Source organism: Lutra lutra, chromosome 1 (assembly GCF_902655055.1).
Source record: "Lutra lutra chromosome 1, mLutLut1.2, whole genome shotgun sequence".
Classification (NCBI taxonomy): domain Eukaryota; kingdom Metazoa; phylum Chordata; class Mammalia; order Carnivora; family Mustelidae; genus Lutra; species Lutra lutra.
The window spans coordinates 60,536,369-60,554,711 of NC_062278.1; the positions used below are offsets into that span (position 1 = coordinate 60,536,369).

Genomic DNA, 18,343 nt, shown 5'->3' on the forward strand with positions numbered 1-18,343 from the left:
ATAGTCTGAATTTGAATATATACTTATCATTGTCAGTGTGTTTTATACTTTTACATATCTTCATATTAGTAACAACTGATTGTTGAAAAGTTCGATCTAATGTAGAATCTGATTTCAGTTCTGTTTAGGACTTCTATTTCTGGAAATACAGTTCATCATATACCCTGAAAAAAATCCACAGTTCAAAACACCAAAAATAAGAGCTTAAGTATGTATAAATTTTTAATGCTTAACTAAGCTCACAAGTAACTAAGGAGAATTTCTGGAATCAGAAGTGAAAAGCAGCAAACATGGAGTATAAAGATTGATTTAACCCCAAGACCATCAAAACTAATATTAGGAACATAGACACTAGGATTTTAAAACCCATTTAGGAAACAGAAGAACACTGGACCCAGGCAAAGCAGAAAGTAGAAACTGAGATTCTCTTCCTCTGAATAAAGGCCAGAATAAAGTTTAAATAACTTATTATTTGAAAAGAAAGAAGAGGAAATTACTTGTCATACCTTTATTTCTTATTTTTATAAGAACAATGGAAGGTTTTCCACCATGAGTGTGTTACCACACTGCCCTCACATGGGTCTAGGGGTTGAATTTATATTGCTTATATCTAAGCAACTTTAATCTCAGAAATTAAAATGCACTATCCTCATCTTAGTAGCGATCCCAAGAGCAGAAAATCCTCTTTGGAAGAAATCACTACCTCAAGATTCCAGATATAAATTAGTGAAATATGAGTACAAGATCCAAAATTACAACAGAAAGAACATCAAGGCAAATATTCATAGCAGGAGATGATAAATAAAAATAAAGTAAGCAGACTTACAAAAAGATAAAAGTATTATAACATTCAAATAGATTTATAGAATATATACTTAAAATATTTAGAAAATGATTATTTTTAACATGTTTATAAAAATTCAAAATGATACTCAAACTAAAAAAGAGATTTAAAGGAACTTAATAGAACTTACAAATGAAATTTAATGTTGTTAAAAGTTAAAATGCTAAGAACAGCCCAAATAGTAGATAAAAAACAAGTGAGGAAAAATTTGTGGTCTCTAAGAGAAACCTGAAAAATACCACAGGTACTACTACATAGCTAGACAAAGATTTAGAAAATATGAAACATGTTGAGTCATGGAAGATAGAGAAGACTCCATTAGATTTCCAGAAGAAGAGAACAGATACAAATAATGAAACCTAGGGTCCTGGAATTAAGTCCCACACTGGACCCCTTGCTCGGTGGGGAACTGGCTTCTCCCTTTGCCTACTCTGCCTGCTCTGCCTGCTGCTCCCCCAGTTTTTGCTCTCTCTCTCTCTCTCTCTGACAAATAAATAAATAAAATCTTTTTTAAAAGTAATGAAACCTAATGTCAAAAGAGATAATAACTAAGAGTTTTCCAGTATTGAATTAATTTTTAAAAATCCAGAATTTCCAAATTTGGGATACACAGACAATCCTAAGCCAGAATAATAAAAAGAAATGCATATTTAGGTACATAGCAGTAAAATTACAAAACACTGATGACAGAGAGATGATCTTAAAAGCAATGAGGAAGAAAAGACAGATTACTTACCAGGGAATAACACTTGTCCTGACATTAGAATTCTTAACAACAAATATAAAGGCCAAAATACATGGAATATCTTCAAACTGCTTAAGGAAAATAACTCTTTATATTTAGTTATCCAGAAAATATATACTTTTTACAAATGAGGAGAAACTAAAGACCTTTCTTCTAGACAAACAAAAACTGACAGCTTATTACCAATAAATATAGAACCTCACTATATAAACTCTTGAACAAAACTTAAAAATGAGGAATGGAAAAAGGAAACTGATCTCAAGAGGAATGTCTAAGTTTCAGGAAGAAATACGGAACAAACAAAATTGGTAAATGTAGGGATAAACTCTGATAAACCATTATAGTAATATCTAGTTTGGAGAATGGTTTTTAAAAAAAAATTATAAAGTCTCAACCTCTAGATGGAAGGTGATGTAATATGAGTTAAAATGTACTAAGATATTTTAACACTTTGAATAAAATAATATTGATTAGCTCTAGATTTTAAGCATAAATATTGAAGGGGAATCTCAAAAGAATAAAAATAGAGTGTGAAATTTCCAGTACAATAAAAAATAGAACTTTTCAAGCTCAGTAAGTCTAAGAGGAAGGGAAAAACATAACCACAGAAAAATCAGGATAAATAAAAATGATTATATATTAATATGTAAATGTTATCATATCAAATATATAACAACAATAAATATTAAAATTATCACAATTTCTTAACCCAAATATATGATATATAATAAAAAACTTACCTAACTCCTATACATTTAACAGTAGTAATGTACCACTGAACTGTACACTTAAAATGGCTAAAATGCTCAATTTCATATTATGAATTATTATAAAAAATATTTTTAATTACAAGGTATTCAAAGAAACAAGAAAATGCAATCCACAATGAGGAAAAAAGACATTCAATTAAACCAACTCAAAACTGACACAGATGAAAGATAAGTGGACAAGGACACTAAAAGTCATTATATTACTATCCTCCATAAATTCCAAAGGTTTATTCAACATACAGAGGGAATTAAATAGACCAAAATCAGATTTCTAAAGATGAGTACTACAATATGTGAGGTGAAAAATACACTGAATAGAACTAACAGCAGATTATACACTGCAAAAGAAAAAATATTGACCTTGATAATAGAAATTCTGCAAAGATAAAAGGAGAGAAAAGATTACATTAACATGAAAGGAGTATCAGTGAGCTATGGGCCAATTTCAAGAGGCCTGATTACATATATATATTTTTGAGTACCCTGGTTACATATTTAAATTTGGAATACCTAAAGGACAGAAGAGAGAAAAGGGACAGAAAAAATTTGTTGAGAAAATAATAACATGTTTAGCTGTTCTAAAATGAAGCATAACCACTAATACATGTATACTACAATGGATTTTTTTAAACTAGAAGAGGTAAAATAAAGAAAAGAGGAAAAATATTAGCCCTCTAGCAAAGCAGAGTGAAAGAAATAGGTGACACAGAACATGGAGAATAAACATAGAAAACAAGACATACAAATTAAAATTGTAAAAATATGACCAAATACATGTAAGTAACCATAACAAATGTGGATGGTTTAAATTCTCTTATTAAAAGTTTAAATTCTCAAAGAATTAATAAAAATCACCTTTACCCTGTCTTTTAAAAAGCGATAGTTTCTTTGTTAAAGGTATACCTAGAAAGGAGGGGGGTTGGGCAGATGGGTGAGACTGGTGATGGGTATTAAGGAGGGTGTGGATTGCATGGAGCACTGGGTGTTATACACAATGAATCATGGAACACCACGTCAACAACTAATGATGTATTGTACGGTGACTAACATAACACAATAAAAAAATTTAAAAAAATAAATAAAATTAAGCGTCACATAGAAGTTGAAGAGAGACAGGTGACAACATATCCAGCAAATACTAACTAGTGAAAGGATGGACTGGGCAGCCATGGAGGTAAAGGGTTCAGATTTCCCATCAAGAGAGAATTTACCATTCACATGCAAGGAGTGCAATCAGCTGATGCCCTTCTGTTGCTAAGGCCTTCAGGATCCATTTCAGCTTTTGAGCTGAGGTCATACACTTCCCAGCCAATGACTAAACATTTTGCACTTCTGTTCATGAAAGATTCTTCTTAGAAGCAGTCTTTGCTCCAGGGTTTCTCATTGGTTTGGCTAAGACTTTGGCAGTTCTGTGTCTGGATCTGAGGCTCTTGTATCCTGCTTCTTCCCCTTTCCTTTCACAGGTCTCATTCAGATCAGTGTCATGGTCTGAAGCCTCTCCCTTCCCTATCCTACTTCCTGCCCCTTTTAATCTTACAAACAGAAAACCCCTCTCTCCCAAATAACCTTTACTGCTCCTAACTCCATCTCAGCCTCCACTTCCTGACCTGATACACCTGTTTTAGTTTCTGGATTTCTCCTGATTCAGCAGGTCTAAAGTGGATTTGGGTAATCTATGTAATTTTTTATTTCCCCACATAATTCTCATGTTCAACCACATTTAGCACCCCTGTAGTGGAAGATTGTAATACATTTGTCTCCTATACATCATAATTTAGTATTTAACTATCTTGAAGTCTTTATTTACATGGTATTTTGACATATATTATCAAGGTAAGGTGTAAACACAATTTTGCTTTTTTTGTTTTTCAGCGATACTTAAGCATATGTTTTTGAACCCAGTTAACTGTGAGCCTCATCCCACCCAGAGATGGGTGAAGAATTAATAAAAAGTCAAGGGCATGGTTTGATGTCTATTGTAGTGCACTACTTGGTAATATATATATGAGGGGAGGTTAATGGACTGGTTTGGGGGCATAGTCAGATGGTGTCAAAATGGTTTGGTCAAAATTATGTGCTCAATGTGATGAGACTAGTTTACCTCCAAAAGAAACTAAGAATCTTTTTAACGATAAAGCCTACTGTAACCAAAATGTCTGGAGGGAGGAAAACAGTGACAAAACATCTGTCTTAAATGTTTCACATGGCAAAATGGAAGAATGAATGGATTTTGTTTTAATTTCTACCATGATAAAAAAAAATTAATGTTTTTCCTGCAGTGGAGAAGCAGACTGGTTCTTTTCATAAACTTCCATAAATAAGATATATTTTTCATAAGATTAAAAACAATTAATATACACATTCTTAAGACTGTATTCCACAGAAAAATTGACAGAAAATCATGTCATCCCTTCACAATTATCTTAACACAGAGAACTTATTTTATGGATACCCAATTTCTTTACAATGCATATTCATTCATCTGCTTATATAGTCAACGAGCATCTGTTATTTGTTAAATACCTCACAGTAAAATGTACATCATTAAAACACACAATTTCAATTTATCACATCTGCAAAACTGTTAGGCTGTAGCTATCAATACCTCTATAGCAATATAACGAGTTCAAAAAGCTAACTCCTCATGTGTTCCCTCTGTCTTAGTCCTGCTCTTTCTCATAAACATGACAGAAAATCATAAATCTGGTTTTATTGGTACAATTCTTATTATAATGTTACATCACATTAGTTACTTTGTTGATTAAAAGAAGAAGTGTCAAATTACAGAAAATAAAATAACAGTATATGGAAAGGCACATTCAAACACAGTTGATGTGAATGAAAACTGATACAATTTGAAATATCAGTCAAAATAAAAATGCAACCCTTTGACCAGGTAATTCCACTCAGGAATATTTTTATTAATATATACAATTATTATTATTATCAAATAAATACAAAGAGATCTACCCACAAGAAACATTCTATGTGTTACTGTTTATAATAGCAAAACAAATAATCTAAATGTCTATCAATAGGTCTATGGTTAACTAATTATTATGTAACCATACAATGGAATCTTTGTAACCATTAAAATGAATAAAACTGCTTTGCTTGTGTTGATATAGATCTCTAAGACTTATCATATTATTAGTAAGTACAGAACAGTATCATGGTTTGTTTCCATTCGTGTCTTGACAAGCATATGGCTATATATGTAAATAGACTCACAAATGTACATACATACCTGGGGTGTATAGACATATGTACCCTAAAATTTTCTGGAAGATTATATAAAAGCTGTTGATTGTTCCTTCTGCAGAGTTCTTTCGTGAACTCAGTTTTCATTATCTACTATACTGAAAAATTTGAGTATTTTATCATGAGCATTTGCTTTCTTTGTATGAATATCAATTCTTCAATATCTAGCTAAAAGCAGCTAACATTCTAAAATTTTTCAGTTGTATAAGAATATGAATTAAAACCCTTTAAAATGTGTCTGTCTTCTCAGAATCTTTGAAAAGCTAATTTCAAAATAGCTTTTCCATCCTAGAACTCTAAGAAAATCAAAGTAGTAGTTGTGCTGTATCTTTATTCATTTGTCCTGCTGTTAGATTCCAGTAACTTATGAAGAACTGTAGAGATACAGCCTTTCAACTTCACTTTGTAACACCTGAGACCTCTTCACTTGCTCACAGCATCATGGAGTGGATTATTCTTCTCTGTATAGCTGACATAAGACTGCATTTCACCCTAAGAAAGAACTCAAAGTCAAAATCAAATTCAAAAAAACCAGAAGTCATTAACTACCTATGTTTTTCTCAAAGGTACACATAGCTTTTGTATTTATAGGAGTACTTATATTTGTGTCTCTGGGCTTACATGGATATAAGAGAAAGACTGTTTTCTATTATTTTGTCAAAAAATTTACTGATTACTTAAGTCTCAGTGTGAGATGATAACATTTGCTTGACAGTAGGAATGGAGAAAAATGAAGTAATATGTGAAGTATTTCAAAGGAGAAGGTCAGAGACTTGGTAAGTTACTGGTTATAAGAAATAATGGAACAGGAGAGGATTTAAGCACAAGAGGGAAATGATGATGGTATGGAGAAAAGGAAGTCAAAGATTGGAGATGGTTTCATGGCAGAGAAAAGACCAATTCAGTTTCTCCAAACGTTACAGTCCAAATTTAACAAACATTATGTACTACATAGGATACAGTTCTTGAAATTACAATATTGTTCAGAATTTATAGAGTAGTACATGCTATATAATTAACAAAATAAGTACACCTGAGTATTAGCATAATAAATTAGAATTTTTGCTTTTTAATTAAAATACTAATATTGATGTAAATTATAAATTTCATGGCTATATTTTGACTTTGTGCCTTAAAAGTTTGCAAAAATACTTTTTAATGTAATCTTACCTCCTCAACATCTGAAGTAGCTTGTTTTTTAATTAGCATTTTCTGCAAAAATAAAAATAAGCTGGAGTGAATGTAAAAAACATCATTTTTGAAAAGTGGGAAAACAAAAAAGTATACTATTGATGTGTGGCTTATTTTATATAGAAATCATTATAAGTCGGAAAAGGACTGCAAGAAATAGAATGTTGCCTGCAGTTGATACACGTAAACAAGATAATTCTGGTTATGGGGAAAGGAAGTGGAATTATGCAACAGAAGCCTAATACATGAAATAAATGTGGCACATCATTTTTGGTACATAAAATGAATTATTGTAATTCTTTTCTCAAATACAGATTAGCATACAATGTCTCTACCAAGATCTTGCCCTAAACGTCCTATTTCACTATGCTTGTATGTCTAAGTAACCAAGTAAAATCCCTCTTGTCATTTAGAGTAGTCCAAATATGACACTTTTAGGACACGCTTCTTGATTATGGGAGAGTTGATGTTAGCATATTAATTCTACCCCATCAATTCCATATACCTTACCCCTTCTAGCCCAATAAAGCTGAAGAAAAAGCATTACTCAATACCTGCAGCAACCGATTCTCCAAAGCCAAATGGATCCCACAATGACCAAGGCAACCGAAATAGAGGAGGTGATATATAAAATAGTTAAGTTTAGTGATAATTGGTCACCTGTAAACATAGACACAAAAGTGTATGGTTTATCTGTGGTATATCCAGACAATGAAATATTATTTAGCACTAAAAAGAAATGAGCTATCAAGCCATGAAAAGACATGGAGGAAATTTAAATGCATAGCACTCAGTGGAAGAAACCAATCTAGCAATGCTACATTCTGTATGATTCCAAGTATATGACATTCTAGAAAAGGCAAAACTATGAAGACAGTGTAAAGATCAGGGGTTTCTAGAGGTTAGGGTGGAGGGAGGGATGAGTAAGTGGAGCATAAAGAACTTATAGAAAGGTGCAACTGCTCCGTGTGAAACTATGACGGATAGATGCCACTTCCACATTTGTTAAAACTCATAGAATGCACACCTGGAGTGAACCATAATGTAAACCACAAACTTTGAGTAGTAATGTTGTGTTACCGTAGGTTCATCAATTCTCACAAATGTACCAGTGTGGCATGGGTGATGTAAAGAGAGGGGGAGACAGTAAGTGTGTTGGGGCAGGGGTAATATGGGAACTCTTTGCACTTTCCACTCAATTTTGCTATGATCCTAAAACTGCCCTGAAAACTAAATTCTAATATATATACATAGATATATACATATCTATGTATATCTTTTAAAATATATATTTTATATTAATATTAAATGAATATTTAAATATATAATATAAATACAAATCATATAAATTCTATTATATATATATAACTGCAAAATAAAATATATGTTCAAGGATGTCTCAGAGTTCATGAAGTTCACTTTTGTCTTTTTATTTTAAGGAGTTTGATTCATTAATAGTTCAAACCACTGTTATAATAAAATTGCATTATTAATTCTAATTCTAGGGTGTTTAGCAAGACATCATCCTAAGTAAAGTTTTTGTGGCTTTAAGGATTCATGAATAGTGAATTCATATAGGAGAGACATGTAGACTAGATTTTTCAGTTAATAGCGGGGTGTTTTTCATCTCCATCATTCAGAAGTAAATGGGGAGATGTAAAGGAGGTAATTGGAAAACAACCTAATCCTGAAATCAGCTTTCTTCCAGGTCCTTGAAACTGACATGAGCGCATGGCAGCAACTTTCAATCATTTATAAACTCTGGTGGCAATATCAAGCTCAGTCTGATAAAAGGAGATGTCAACAAAGGAATTGTTTGAGAGGCTTTGAAAGGCACAGCTTGTGTGTTTAAATTCAACTTAGTTAACATCTACCGTATTATTAGTTCCAAGCATAGAATTTAATGATTCATCAGTTGCTTATAACACCAAGTGCTCATTACATAATGTACTCTCTTTAAAGCCCATAACCCAGTTACACCATTTCCCCCACTATCGCCTCTCCAGCAACCCTCAGTTTGTTTCCTAGCATTGAGTCTCTTGTAGTTTGCCTCTTGCTGTTTTCATCTTGGTTTATTTTTCCTTCCCTTCCTCTATGTTCATCTGTTTTGTTTCTTAAATTCCACATATAACTGCAATCATATATGGTATTTGTCTTTTTCTGACTGACTTATTTATCTTAACATAATACCCTCTAGTTCCATCTACATTGTTGCAAGGGGCAAGATTTCATTCTCTACGATGGCTGAGTAATTCCTCCCCTCTCTCTCTCTATATATATGCCACACCTTCTTTAGCCATTCACCTGTCGATGGACATCTGGATTCTTTCCATACTTGAGCCATTATGGGCACTGCTGCTATAAACTTTGGGGTGCAGGTGCCCATTTGAATTGCTATGTTTGTATCCTTTAGATAAATACCTAGTAATATAATTGTGGGGTCGTAGAGTAGCTCTATTTTTAACTTTTTGAAGAACTTCCATACTGTTTTCCAGAGTGGATGCAGCAGTTTGCATTCCCACCAACAGTGTAAGAGAGTCACCCTTTCTCTGCATCCTCACCAACATCTCTTGGTTCCTGTGTTATTAACTTTAGCCATTCTGACTGATATAAAGTGGTATCTCATTGTGGTTTTGATTTATATTTCCCTGATGTGGAGTGATGTTGAGTACTTTTTTGTGTGTCCATTGGCCATTTTTTTGCCTTTTTTGGAGAAACATCTGTTCATGTCTTCTGCTCATTTCTTCACTGGATTTTTTTAATTTTGGGGGTGTTGAGTTTCATAAGTTCTTTATAGACTTTATATACTAGTTCTTCATCTGATAAGTCATTTGCAAATATCATCTGCCATTCTGGCAGCTGTCTTCCAGTTTTGTTGACCGTTTCCTTTGTTATGCAAAAGCGTTTTATCCTGATTAAGTCCCAGTAGTTCATTTTTTCTTTTGTTTCCCTTGCCTTGGAGATGTGTCCAGCAAGAAGTTGCTGTGGCCAAGGTCAAAGAGGGGGTTATCTGTTTTCTCCTATAAGATTTTGATGGATTCCTGTCTCACATTTAGATCTTTCATCCATTTTAAGAGGCAGTGGTTCTAGGACCTTGCTCCTGCTGTACCCTGAATGGGGATAAGGGCAGCAGACAGAGGTAAGTGGAAGCTAAGTTGGCTGATGTCCTCTCCCTCCACATCCTTTCAACAGTTTGTTTTTTAAACATGGCATTTCTCTCTTTTATTTGAAAAAAAATTTTTTTAACTTAAAATCAACATTATTGTTTTGAAACCCTATCTTGCAAATTAATGCATTCTTATTCATCGGAAGTATAGCCACACAGGCTGAGGATCTGCCATGTAAGGAGGCAGGGAGGAGACCCCAGCACTGGCTGAGAGTGAGTGAGACAGTCCCTTCAAGTCTAAGCATCCATAAACATGGCATCATATTCTAATACCAGGTGGTCAGATTGCATACATAAGCTTTACTCTCCTCAGTTAATACTGCCAAAATCTTTTTTTTTTTTAATCACTTTAATAATGGATATTAGAAAATGGTGGTTTAAAGATACGGGTTTTTTCACTTCTCCCTTCTTAAACTTTCCTAAATTATCAATAGAAAATTTTTTTCCATAAAACTTGCAAAGACAAAGAATATGGATGAGATGAGCAGATAAAAATTTTCAACTTGTACTAGAGGGTATCATGCTTAGCGAAATAAGTCAATCGGAGAAAGACAACTATCATATGATCTCCCTGATATGAGGGATAGGAGATGTAACATGGGGGGTTAAGGGGGTAGGAGAAGAGTAAATGAAACAAGATGGAATTGGGAGGGAGACAAACCATAAGTGACTCTTAATCTCACAAAACAAACTGAGGGTTGATGGGGGGAGGGGGGTTGGGAGGGGGGTGGGATTATGGACACTGGGGAGGGTATGTGCTATGGTGAGTGCTGTGAAGTGTGTAAACCTGGTGATTCACAGACCTGTACCCCTGGGGATAAAAATATATTATATGTTTATAAAAAATAAAATTAATTAAAAAAAATTTTTCAACTTGTGTTTAGGTGAAAAATGAAGAGGAAGAAGGCAAATAATTTAGGGTAGACTAAGTAGGAATCTTATTGCCCATAGAACACCAAGAAGACACTAGAATAGAAAGGGCTAAATACATGATAAAAGGGCAAATCAGGGGTGAAGCATGAATTAAAAGTTGGAAACTTTTTGAAGGTTTGTATTAAGAAGAGATAGGCAGCCAAGTCCACTCCCACCCTGAGCAACCAGGTCACCACGTCTCCACACCTTCCTAAACTGCAAGAAACAGGAAGATTGCCCAGAAAAAGTGAACTGGAGAGATTCCAGGGTCAAGGATCCAAATATAATGGAGGGTGGAGAGGAAGTACCAGACTGAAGAGAGGTATTAAAGAAAAGTCTGAGTTCTGAACAGTCTCTCTCTTTCTCTCTCTCTCTCTCACACACACACAAAACACACAAACACACAAACACGTTCCCCTCTTATTTCGTGCTCTCATAACACTAATAAGTTTATTCCTCTAAGACAATAGACTGGAGAGTTATTTTCTGCAAAAACTGGACAATCTCAGAGAAAAGAATTTCAGATAACTAAAGAATCCATATTTAAAAAATCTTTTTTCATTTACTTCCTTTTAGCCCACTGAAACTAACTAGTTGACAGAACCACCCACAGATGACATAGCTTCCAATAAGTTCATTTTTGAATGTTCACTTTGAAATTAATGGATAGCCAAGGATTACCAGAGAATAAAGGAAAGCTTCATGCATAAAACAAAGAGATTAAAACTAGCAAATGTCTGGAAGGCAGAAGGAACTCAGAATAAACAGACATAAAATCAAGCAGAGCACTGTGGGAAAGAGAGTGCCCAGGACAATAGTTGTGTAGCAGGTCTAGTGACAACCCAGGCCAGATTAGAACAAGGGTATGTAAAACTTAAGAAGGCAAGTCGGCAAGAAAAAAGAAATAGAACTGATGGATTACCCAATAAATTTGACCATGTGGAAATTAAGATTAATAGGAGTTTTCTAATTTTGTCACTGAGCTTAGTGATAATTAACAATAAGTACATATATTTTTAAGGAAACTAAAGTGTAAAGTTTAAATCAATCATAAAGGTTATTATAATATATCCAAGAAATTCTAGGAAGAACCTAGAGTAGAAATCCCACAAAACTAAAAATATGTAAAGAAAACTTATGAGTGACTTGATCCTTCTTCTAAAAGCACAAAGATTTTTTTTAAATACAATTTATTCTTCTCCTAAATCCGTAAGTATTAATTTAAAAGTACACTACCCAAGCCAACTTACTGCTTGTATAGAGTGGATATTAAATTATTAAATTATTTTTTCATTTTACTATATTAAATAATAAATTTCATTCTAAAATCTGGCTTTTTGAAAACAAATTTCTGTGTCATTCTTAGGGTTATAACTCTTAATGATGGAGGAGAAAGACATAAGAAAGAGTGTGGGGAGACTATGCTAGAGCGAAATTCTCCAAACTCTCCTTTTTCATTCTTCTATAACTTCCCTGAAAGAATGAACATACAAGCAAACACTGGAATTACTAACCTGTTTTCAGCTCTAAGAACAGACTCTTCTTGCCAGTCACATGGGAGACAGAGCAGGACACAGTAGACACCTGGAGGTCCTCCCAGTGGCATGTACTCTGGACGGTCACTGTACCATTGCCCAGCGGTTCTTCCTCAGTGTGACAGTCTCCCCCCGGGGTCCAGAAGATCTGTGCAGATGGCTTCCCTGCAGCTGCCCTGCACACGATAGTTCCATTGCTGCCTCGAAACAGAGTCACCTTGGGGGGCACTGCAGAGACGCAGGGGAAAATGCTTCAGGCTTAACACATGGGGTATGGAATACAGAGACACATTTGATTCAATCCGAGATATGGTTATGTGACGTACCACAATATGTCATGCTCCTTACCTAACACACGGAGGCAATATGTATGACCGAAATGCCCATCAGGTGCAGCCACTTCACACCTGTAATATCCATCATGAGTGATGGCCACGGGATCAATCTGAAGGGCAGGATTCTGATCAGGTCTGGACTGCCAGGATATTCTCGCATCAGTACAGTTTCTTTCACTGGTCTCATTGTTGTCTCTCCTGTGGGCTCTAGTGCAGGGAGGCTGGTCTCTGGGGCTTATTGTCCATGTTACCACCAAAGCTGTGGAGTTGTCAGGAGGACAATGGAGCACAGCCTTTGTATCCACAGGTATGGACAGAAAAGTGTTAGCGGGACACACACACAAGGAGAATGATGAAAGAAAAGCATGATTAGAAACACTTCAAGTATTACATTTTCCACAACATATTGCATAAAGTGTACTAACGCATGACTTTGCTGGGCATCCTATTCCAAAATACTAGGTTTACATGAAAAAATTAAACATGCACAAAATGTGTATAACACATTAAACCTAATCCAAAGATAATCCTGTTTTTCTCCTGTATTTGTATTATTAGATAAGCTACATTTATTTTATGTGTGAAAAATATTTTAAGGGCTTAAAATAGCCTCAGGAGTTTTATTGAAAACAAACAAGAAAACACAATATAAATTAAAGAACAAAGTCATCTAAATCTAATCCTTCAGTCTAAGAAGCTATTAGACATATCTTATAACTCATGCTCCTTCCACAGAAAGTGGAAAAATTGGTGATGTGATTTTCTCCTCCTAGGTTTTGATCAGAGACAATAAATCAGTAGTATCAGAATGAAATGCCTATACCAAAGGGCACCCCTTTGGACAAACCCAAATAAAAACTATCAGATGACATTCGGGTTGAACAAACTGGACTTTCTTAAGCTATTCTTTATTTGGAGATTCACAAAGTCAGTAAAACCAACAAACCAACCTTCCTTCCTTCCTTCCTATTCAGTTACACATATACTGCCAAACAGTCTAACTGTGAACTTTGTTTACAGATCTTATTTATGTTTTACCTAATTATGAGGATTAAATGAAGAAGGTTACTGCTTTTGCCCATCTTCAGTGTAAAAAGTTAGCCCTGAAACCTACAATTATTCTCCAATCTAGAAGCTCCAGCTCTCCCATAAACACTCATAATGCATCCATGACTGGTTTTTTTTTTTTTTTAATTTGTTTATTTGACAGAGAGATCACAAGTAGACAGAGAGGCAGGCAGAGAGAGAGAGAGAGAGAGAAGCAGGCTCCCTGCTGAGCAGAGAGCCCGATGCGGGACTCGATCCCAGGACCCTGAGATCATGACCTGAGCTGAAGGCAGCGGCTTAACCCACTGAGCCACCCAGGCGCCCCCATGACTGGCTTTGCTGAGAGAGGGTTAAGGGTATCAGGTACAACATATCTGCAACCCGGGTGAGTGGCAGTGAGCTCATCACCTTAATAGGCGCAGAGCCAGCTGAGGTGGAGCAAAGTCGTTATGTGGATGAAATTCCTAATGCTAAACTGTGCATGTGTGGTCTCTCCTCTCCTCTCCTCCTTTGGTTCATTTGCCTCTTCTGTGATGGACTCAAGCCCTTGCATTTCACAGCTAAATCAAGATCCCATAGCTATAGGAAGCAAGTGGGGATGGATTTTAGAGCAGATCTGAGAGGCAGTTGAATCCATGTTCCTTCCCCCACTGCAAGTGTGTCCCTACTCTGTGCACGGGGACCCTGCAATGTGGCCAAAGCTTAGAGGTGAGCAGCAACACAGGGGCTTGGAGATCAGCTAGAGGTGGGTGTGGGTGAGCACACAGGTGCCCAAGGGCAGGATGCAGAAGATAAACCCAGAAAGAGAAGAGGCTGGAGAGAAGCAGGTTGAGAGTGTTCTCTGTTTGCACTTCAGCTTGTGAGCAATCTTAGGCTTTCATATTTGCCTGACACTTATTCTCAAGATCTGGCTCTATTATTTTAAGGGTACCTATGAGCTGATCAATTAAACATGTGCATTTTAACAAGGGCACCATCTCCTGTGAAGAAGCTCCATCAGTGAGGATCCCGCTCACCATGCGTAGTCTCTGCTCTTTCTCCTTGCTCTGCTCTGTGACCCTCCAGCATTCCTCCTTCACTCTCAATGAGACTTCTTACCTGATTGCTGTTATTCACCTTTTCCTAATCCTCTTCTTCCTCTTTTCATACCCGTTGTGATAATTTGCCAATGCCCAGTCCCTCCCCCACACTCAATGGGTTGGCCCTTGTCCAACAAATATAATCTCCACATAGCCCTGTGATCAGCTATGGTGACTTCCCCTCCCCCTTCACAGAGGGGTAGCAGGTAGGTTCTCATATTTGCTCCAGAACAGCAGTAATGTCCCAGCGTTGCTGCATCCTGTGTCTCTGACTCCCCTCCAGTCTCCTGCAGCCTTCTGCACACAGACAATCCCTTTTCCTTTCTCTTCTCACTGCCATACCCTACTTTAAGACCCCATCACCACACCTGGGTTACTACAGAAGACTCCTACCATCTTCTCTGTCTCAAAACTCTCCTCTCCTCAGCTCTCAGCTTACCTTGCAGCCAGGTGCAGGATTCTGTAACACAGGGGTGATCCCCTCCACTCTGACACCCTTCAGAGATCTCTCACTGCCTAAAGACAACACTGACATGTCTTTGTGCTGGCTTTGAAAGCCTTCTTTTTCAAATTGACTCACCTTGGCAATCTTATCACCCCTCTGTTGCCCGCACACTTCAGAATCGAAACAGCAAGCACGACTGCATATCTAGGTCTTCCCTCTGGTCCTTGCAGTCTGGGATGCCTGCACAGCACTTCTGTCAATGAAATGTTTCTCTTCCTTTAAGAGCTAATTCACATGCTGCTTCTTCTGTGATGCCTTCCCAGAGTCTTGGTGCTCAGGCTCCCTCCTTTACATTCCCAGCACACTTGATGTGAGAGCTTATCTCCCCTACTTTATATGGCTCTGTGTTTATTTCTGGGCTCCCTACAAAACTGAGCCCCTTAGGGTACTCTGGCAGTGTAGCTCATCTTGCTCATCTCTGTGTCCCCCACAAAGCCTGGCACAGGGCGTGATAGAGAGAGAACTCCAGAATCTTCACATGGTTTTGAACTGTTTGGGGGAGGAGGACCGGGTCCCCCACATTGCAGCATTCAGTTCACCACACTCTTCAACTCGGCTCAAGGCTGGCCTCCTGACCAGTCCATCAGATATGTTTCTTTTTTTTTAAGATTTTATTTATTTGACAGACAGAGATCACAAGTAGGCAGAGAGGCAGGCAGAGTGAGAGGGGGAAGGAGGCTCCCCGCCGAGCAGAGAGCCCAACTCGGGGCTTAATCCCAGGACCCTGAGACCATTACCTGAACCTAAGGCAGAGGCTTTAACCCACTGAGCCATCCAGGTGCCCCCATCAGATATATTTCTAAAGAAGTTCCACTCTTCTCCCCTTTAGTACTGGTCTCTATAAAAAATTAATATCACTTTACCTTCTGCAGGAAGTGTAAGACTTCTCTGCTTGCCTTTCACAGATGACCTAAATGTTGAGGCTAGAAAATATTCAGAGAAAAGTAAAAAAGTCAATTTTAGGTGCTTAAAAGGAGTACAAGCCAGTATGTAATCACAAATCTTACAGATATCATGATAGAACATCAGTTAACTATAACTAATTCCATAAAAAGCATTGCAAAATGAAAATCAGAAGTTATTCCATCATTAAGTGGAAAAAACACGTTAACACTTAAAATTACGTTATAATTTCTTAATCAGTGATTTCCCATTTATGGGACACTATGCTGTATACTTGACCACCATTTTCTCCAAGGTATCCCTGCTTCCACTTCTTTCCTAGCCACTGGTTTGGCCCATTATGAGCCATGCTGAGTAGTGCTTTCTCCAGGTGCCATCCCCAGGATTAAAGTTGTTTAATCCAGTGGTGGGCCTTACCCAGCTTCACAAATGAGATTGCTTTCAGGAAAATTTGGAACCAGATTGAGAAGAATAGTTCATTCCTTTTTACCCCATTTTTCCTACATTGACTGCTAATTTTATGTGTCAACCTGGCTTGGACATGCTTCCCAGGTATTCAGTTAAACAATATTCTAGAAGTTTCTGTGAAAGTAATTTTTTAAGTAAGATTAATATTTAAATGAGTAGACTTTCAGTAAACTAAATTACCCTCCATATGTGAGTGGGCCTTATCCAATCAGTCGAAGGCCTCTAGTGGAAAAAAGAGTGGCCTCCTGGGAAAGTGAGTTGTATAGCATATTGGCTTCAGACTCAAACTTCTGTGCTCTCTGGGTCTCTAGCTCTGGCCCACCCTGCAGATTCTGGACTTTCCAAGGTTCTGTAATCATGTGAGTCAATTCTTTAAAATCAATCTCTTTTTTCTCCCTCTCAATTCCTCCTCCATCCTCCTTCCTCTCTCTCTCCTCATCTCTCTCTCTGGTATTCTGTTTCTCTGAGGAACTGATTAATACACTCATCTTGGGAAGAATGAACCAGAAGCAGAAAGAGAATGATACTCCCCACCTCACTCGTTTCTAATTCCATAGTTCCTGAGATCCACAAGCATTCCTTCACTTAGGTTCTACAAAGTTTTCTGGGAATCAAAGTACTCCTAATGTACTTCAAATCCAGGTTCTGAAAAATTCTGTATTGAAGTAATTTTTGTAGAAACTTTTTTTTTTGAAACTATGATTTATTCTGTGGAATAATCTGTGTGTGCATGAGAAGAATGTGTTCTGCTGTTGTTGGAAGGAATGTCCTGTACATGTCTGTTGGGCCACTGGTTCTACAGTGCTGTTCAAGTGCACTACTTCCTTAGTGATTTTATGTCAGAATGATCCATTTTTCAGTGTGGGTATTACAGTTCCCTACAACCCTGTATTGTTGTCTATTTCTCCTTCAGTTCTTTTACTATCTGCTCTACATAGTTAGGTGCTCCGATGTTGGATGCATAAATATTTACAAGTGTTATATCCTCTTGATGAATTGACTCCTTTACCATTAGAAAATGACATTCTTTGCCATTACAGTTTTTGACTTAAAGTCTCTTTTCTCTTATGTATATATGGCTATCTCTACTCTCTTTTGGTTTTCATTTGCATTGAATACCTTTTTGCATCCCTTCACTTTCAGTCTAGTGTATCCATACAGCTAAAGTCAGTCTCTTAGAGGTAGCATATTGTTGACTCATTATTTCATCTGTTCAGACACTATGTACCTTTTGATTAGAGAACTTAGTCTGTTTATATTAAGATAAGTGGTAGATATGTACTTAGCATTGCCATTTTGTTCTTTGTTTTCTCACTGCCTTAAAGTCCCTTTATTATTTTCTTCCTCTCTTTCTGTTCCTTTGTGATTTGCTAGTTTTGTGTAGTGGTATGCTTTAATTTCTTTTTCTATATCTTTTGTGTATTTACCAGTTGTTTTTCTTCGTAGTTACTGTTAGACTTACATAAAACATCTTGGAATAAGGATGCCTGAGTGGGTCAGTCAGTAAGCATCCATATCTAGATTTGGCTTAGGTCATGATCTTGGGATCCTGAGATTGAGCCCTGCATCTTGTTCCACAATC

At 36.5% G+C, this 18,343-nt stretch overlaps 1 protein-coding gene across 1 annotated transcript; it reads right to left on the reverse strand.

Annotated features, from left to right (window-relative positions):
• Positions 1–4,492: 4,492 nt before the first annotated feature.
• Positions 4,493–14,825, reverse strand: LOC125096949 (cell surface glycoprotein CD200 receptor 1-like). Its single transcript, XM_047724192.1, has 7 exons — positions 14,738–14,825; positions 14,174–14,234; positions 12,773–13,137; positions 12,404–12,652; positions 7,366–7,471; positions 6,791–6,832; positions 4,493–6,112 (listed from the first exon to the last, which is right to left on the reverse strand). Exons 1-6 carry the CDS (start codon positions 14,823–14,825, stop codon positions 6,823–6,825), a joined length of 879 nt encoding a protein of 292 aa, XP_047580148.1. The 3' UTR covers positions 4,493–6,112; positions 6,791–6,822.
• Between the last annotated feature and the right edge of the window lie 3,518 nt (positions 14,826–18,343).

Excerpts from the sequence above, each read along its gene's own strand:
- LOC125096949 (XM_047724192.1), bottom strand. The coding sequence starts at position 14,825 with ATGGTGAGCGGGATCCTCACTGATGGAGCTTCTTCACAGGAGATGGTG. Across the intron at positions 13,138-14,173 it reads ACCCGGGTTGCAGATATGTT|TGTTTCTAATCATGCTTTTC; the intron begins GTACCTGATACC and ends TAATACTTGAAG. Across the intron at positions 12,653-12,772 it reads ATATTGCCTCCGTGTGTTAG|TGCCCCCCAAGGTGACTCTG; the intron begins GTAAGGAGCATG and ends GCGTCTCTGCAG.